The sequence below is a fragment of the Maniola hyperantus genome, chromosome 18, assembly GCF_902806685.2.
Source record: "Maniola hyperantus chromosome 18, iAphHyp1.2, whole genome shotgun sequence".
Classification (NCBI taxonomy): Eukaryota; Metazoa; Arthropoda; class Insecta; order Lepidoptera; family Nymphalidae; genus Maniola; species Maniola hyperantus.
Genome location: NC_048553.1, coordinates 13296792 through 13302791, shown reverse-complemented (window position 1 = coordinate 13302791; position 6000 = coordinate 13296792). Strand labels below are relative to the sequence as shown.

Genomic DNA, 6000 nt, shown 5'->3' with positions numbered 1-6000 from the left:
AACCAACAAGAAACTCGGCGGTTGCTCTTTTTAATTTTCCGCGATAGAAAGTAAGGTCTTCTATTGGTACTCATGCAAAAAAGCACGTCGTTCCGTTGCTCCGTTGCGACCATTAAATTCTTTCGTATTTATAATATGGGTACTGATAATATGGGTAGTGATATCTCGGGTTCTGTATAATATCATTGATTTTAAGCATCTGAATCTGTAATTATCACATGGGTGGCTCCAGGCTCACTGAAGACTGATCGGTTTAACTTTCAGCGTTGCTTCAGCTATCAGTCGCCGCCGCGCCGCTCCGTCGTACGCACGCCGCCGCCGCCGCTCGACGCTTGTCGGTCCGTACGATCGTTTGTTTATATTAACACGTGGTCTCTCTGTGCTCTATAAACGCTCCATATATATGACTATACAGCTATAATAACACCTATAGCTCATACAACATTACAGCTCTAAAATACGTGTTTCAACTTTCAAAGGATTCATGTGTGACGGAATGTAGGATACGTGCGTTTGAAGTGGAATTTTGGAATGTGATTTTGGTGTGTTGTGTAGTTAGTGTTGATGGGGGTTTTAGTGTGTTTAGTGCGGGGGTGCCGGGGGGCTTGGATGTGGATCGCGATCCTGGTCGCCATGGCAACCATGGCCACGGGACGAGGTTTTGTGGAGACTGCGGAGTTCATAAGCGACCTGGATATGCCAAGTATGTTGTCAGTTTCTTACATTACCAATGCAACCACCACCTTAATAATTAATATGCTATGGCTATCGAGATTTATTTATTGTTCTGCTTAATTTTCAATTTTATTTTTATTTTTTGTAAATTAAAATTTATATTATTACACATAAAGAAACAACAGAAAGTAAGTAGGTACCTAGTTACCTACATATAAATTATCTAGAAAGAAACAATAAATAATGTAAAAAGCCGGCGAAGTGGGAGTCAGGCTCGCGCAGCGAGGGTTCCGTACTACAGTCTTATTTTTCGACATTTTTCACGATAATTCAAAAACTATGATGCACTAAAAATAAATAAAAAATTGTATTAGAATGCACAGGTAAAGCCTTTTCATATGATACCCCACTTGATATAGTTATTTTTCTTCGAAAATTGAAAATACAAATTTTTAGTTCGTGACAACAATTTAATTTTTTTTGTGTGATGTAACCACAAATTCACATTTTTCAGATTTTTCTCCTTATGTCTGCTATAGGACCTACCTACCTGCCAAATTTCATGATTCTAGGTCAACGGGAAGTACCCTGTAGGTTTCTTGACAGACCGACAGACAGACAGACATACAACAAAGTGATCCTATAAGGGTTCCGTTTTTCCTTTTGAGGTACGGAACCCTAAAAATTAAATTGTATTGTTAACCTTTTAAATTTGTTAATGATATAAACATATCAATGTACCTACTTAGAATAATATACAAAGTAAATGTTTTATGATTTCTTTTCAATTTATAGTAAGGGCGGTTTCAGACTAGCGTATTATATGCGCGTATAAGCTCGTTTTTGGAAGCGCTTGTAGGTGCGTATAGGCGCGCCTTTTGGCACACGCTCAACTCGTACGAGCGTTGACGCGATTCCATAGATATAATCCATAATCACGCTTCTAAAATCTAAGCTCGTATAAGCGCGAGCCGCCAGAGACCACCACCCACCGGGCCACCGACCGCACCGGTTCGAGCGTACACGCCGAAGTATGCCCGTATACGCGCGTCCGGTTTTTTGAAGCGCGTATGTAGCGCGCGTGTAAGCGCGTATGCTGAAACGACCGTATACGCACAAAAAATACGCTAGTCTGAAACCGCCCTAAAGAATTACTTTTGTCATTTTGTCTAACTTGTATATAATAGGTACATAATAGAGAATGTATGGCCTTTGTTAACACTGAATGGAGTAACGAAAATAAACATGAACAGAAAATAGGTTTTTGTCCACAATGTTTTTGTCTGTTCATTGTTTTTATTGTATATTTTATGTTTATCTTGAAATTGAAAGAACATACCCCTACTTAAGTACTTCTTTTAAAAAAGTGAGTTCTCTTTTTAAATACTAGCTTATGCTCGCGACTTCGTCCGCGTGGACTACACGAATTTCCAACCCCTATTTCACCCCCTTATGGGTTGAATTTTCAAAAATCCTTTCCTAAGCTACATTATCATAGCCATCTGCATGCCAAATTTCAGCCCGATCCGACCAGTAGTTTGAGCTGTGCGTTACTAGATTAGTCAGTCAGTCAGTCAGTCACCTTTTCCTTTTATATATTTAGATTATAGATCAGACCTGGTGGCAAGTGATGATGCAGCCTAAGCTGGAGCGCGCTTACCTAGAAGATGCCTATTCACTTTTGACTTGAAGGTACCCATTTATTATAAATGGGGGGGAGGGGGGGGTTCAGGCTAGACGAATAGCGGAGTTTTGTTATTATGATATATTAAAATGAATATTAATTACTAGAACACGTGAACGAAACGAAGAAGGTAACGGGTAGTTGCTTTTGTATGTCTTCATTTTAATATTATTGTTCATATTTCGTACCTACATTTTCAGTCTTGAGTTTACATGAAAAAGCACTTCTTACAAGGAAAGACGAATGTAGATGAACTTGACAGGATTTATTGGATACCTTACAAGTTACAACCCATCAACCAGAGAACCAGAGGCGTAGGGTGGACTAATACGGGCGTGGGTGAAGACGCATCAGCGAGGCCCCTTTTCTTTCATTCCCAAGATCTACCTTACCATATCTACCTACCATACCTAGATCTATTGATCTATTCTAGCAAAAATGCTTTGAAACGACATACCTACTTGTGATAGCGAAAAAGAACCGGCCAAGTGCGTCTCAGACTCGCGCACCGAGGCCGTAATACATTCGTATTTTTTTTTCTACAATTTTTCATGATAAATCAAAAACTATTATGTATAAAAATAAATGAAAATCTGTTTTAGAATGTGCCGGTATATGATACCCCACTTATAATATATGGTATAGCATAGATTAATGATTAGTCTCGCTACGTATGTGGTATAGTAATCTTAGTTTTTGAATTTTATTTTATTTCATGGTGAAAATCACGGTTTTCGGATTTATCTCTTTACTTGTTCGCAGCTAAACCAGCTTCGATTGAAATTACTGCTAAACGGGCCTTGAATTTTAAATTTTGCAGTGCGAGGCCCCCTTAAGTAGGCCGTGGTCGAGGCCCCAATTCGTCCACACCTAGCTACGCCTCTGCACAGCACGATCATTGTTACAAAAATATCTCTTCGTGACTTTTGCAGCGCCTTCTCAATAAAAGAGCTGTGAAAAATATAGCCAAGTTATAAAATAACAAGACCTTGTACCGGAAATGTACATAATCCGTCATTCTATAGAATTCCAAGGAATTGTCTATGATTACTTAAGTCAACAGGAAATGTCTGAAATAGATTTTACTAGCTGATGCCCGCGACTTAGTCCGCGTGGAATTAGTTTTTTGAAAATCCCGTGGGAACTCTTTGATTTTCCCGGATAAAAAGTAGCCTATGTCACCTATGCGACGTGATTGAAGGACAAACCAACAAGCCAACAAATCAATAAACCAACAAACAAACAAACACACTTTCGCATTTATAATAAGGGTACTGATTAGGTACACATTTCCTTGGTTTAAGATTTTTATATAAGTAGTTTGATTTTTGATCCCGTGACGACTATGAACTATGATTCCTTTCTTGCCATTTTTCTCGGTACACTAGTGAATTTTCACATTTTCTTTTCCTTTCTCCTTGGTTCTGGGCTCTTAAGTTAGTACATATTGTGCTTTGCGAATAAGCAAAGTATCATTTTGTTTGCATAACGGTGTTTATAGACTTTGTGGTAACTTTTATTTCCCGAGAGCTTTTAGAAACTAGCGATTCCCTTTGGCGTATCAAATGCGATCGAAGTGAAATGAAAATAAGCACGCTTAAAGTTTTACTTTTGAAATTTTGTAGTTCCATATTTTATGCTAAGTATCGCTGCGTCGTTCTAGAGTATTTGTGTTTTACTTAAAACATTAAGTTTTTGAACTAGTGTGATCTCGCGATAAATAAAAGACGTTTTTAGGGTTCCGTACCTCAAAAGGAAAAACAGAACCCTTATAGGATCACTTTGTTGTCTGTCTGTCTGTCGGTCTGTCAAGAAACCTACAGTGTACTTCCTGTTGACCTAGAATCATGAAATTTGGCAGGTAGGTAGGTCTTATAGCAGACATTCGGGAAAAAATCTAAATACCGTGAATTTGTGGTGACATCACACAAAAAAAACTAAATTGTGGTCATGAACTAATAATTAGGATTTTCAATTTTCAAAGTAAGATAACTATATCAAGTGGGGTATCATATGAAAGGTTTTCACCTGTGCATTCTAAAACAGATTTTTATTTATTTTTATGCATCATAGTTTTTGAATTATCATGCAAAATGTCGAAAAAATACGACTGTTGTACGGAACCCTCGTAGCGCGAGCCTGATTGGCACTTGGCCGGTTTTATTTTCCATGGCAGCTTTGGGAAGGGTCCTCTGAGTTGGCGATCTGAACGCGATATGCTCACATGACGTGTGGCCAGAATAATAAGCAGGTTCTTAGTTCATACACGGAATATGTGCGCTCCGAGATGAAGTGCAATGATATAAGTAGTAGATACCTATCATCATCATCATCAACCCATCGCCGGCTCACTACAGAGCACGGGTCTCCTCTCAGAGTGAGAAGGGTTTTGGCCATAGTCTACCACGCTGGACAAGTGCGGATTGGCAGACTTTACACACCTTTGAGAACTTTAAGGAGAACTCTCAGGCATGCAGGTTTCCTCACGATGTTTTCCTTCACCGTAAAAGCAAGTGATATTTTAATTACTTAAAAACGCACATAACTCCGAAAAGTTAGAGGTGCGTGCCCGGGATCGAACCCCCGACCTCCGATTGGAAGGCGGACGACCTAACCACTAGGCTACCACAGGACACTAAGTGCTGTGGTAGATACCTATTGGTATGCTCTATTGTCTTTTATTGAGAGTAGTCCAAATTCCACGGACACGTACGAAGCGATTTGCCTCCTCGTTTCTATTTCGAACCGCTTGGATATGGAACGCCCTTCCGGCATCAGTTTTTATCTCCAATTTTTAACAGTACCGAAAGTAATGTACATCGACCTTTAGGATAACAAGGAGATAGCAGATTTGTAGAACGTTGTCCCTGTCGCTGAGACCGACAAAACGTCTTATAGGTATATGACAGAGACAACGCACTACAAAGCCGAAATATTATTCTAAAGGCCGATGTACATTACTTTCCGCCGCCGAGTACCTACTGTCAATGGGACCTTTAAGTCAAGAGTGAATAGGCATCTTCTAGACAAGCGCGCTCTATCTTAGGCTGCATCATCATCATCATCATCAACCAATAGACGTCCATTGCTGGACATAGGCCTCTTGTAGGGACTTCCACACGCCACGGTCTTGCGCCGCCGCCATCCAGCGGCTCCCTGCGACTCGTCTGATGTCGTCCGTCCACCTAGTGGGGGGTCTTCCAACGCTGCGTCTTTCGGCGCGATGTCGCCATTCTATAGCACCTTGAGTCCCCCAACGTCTTTTTTCACTATACTACCGAGACTAATTGGTCTTAACAATTTTATTAAGGGGCAACCTTAAGAGGTCGACTATTCAATATTCATTGAACCCCAGTTAAGGGTACCTACATAGTAATGAAGGGATTATGAACTTTAAGGGTCTACGTGTAGTACCTGTTGCTAGAAGGTAATTAAGTGTAATAATAATATTTTGGATAAGTTTGCCTAAGGTCTTGCCTAGACGAACGATTTTAAATTGTCATTAATTGATATACAGCTGGGCGATTGTCTAAAACCTGCATCAATCATTATTACAATCTCAATTGTTCTGATTGGCTGAATTTGTGCGATTCTTGTTGCAACAATGCATTGTAGCCAATAGTGAGCGAGCGTCAACCAAT

At 39.9% G+C, this 6000-nt stretch overlaps 1 protein-coding gene across 1 annotated transcript in view; it reads left to right on the top strand.

The window, feature by feature from the left end:
* The first annotated feature begins 332 nt into the window (after nucleotides 1-332).
* Nucleotides 333-6000, top strand: part of LOC117990580 (nephrin-like) — a 114167-nt gene continuing 108499 nt past the window's right edge. Inside the window, exon 1 of the mRNA XM_034978037.2 lies at nucleotides 333-703. Coding sequence (XP_034833928.1) covers nucleotides 565-703 — 139 coding nt within the window. The 5' untranslated portion in view covers nucleotides 333-564. The remainder of the gene's footprint in view (nucleotides 704-6000) is intronic.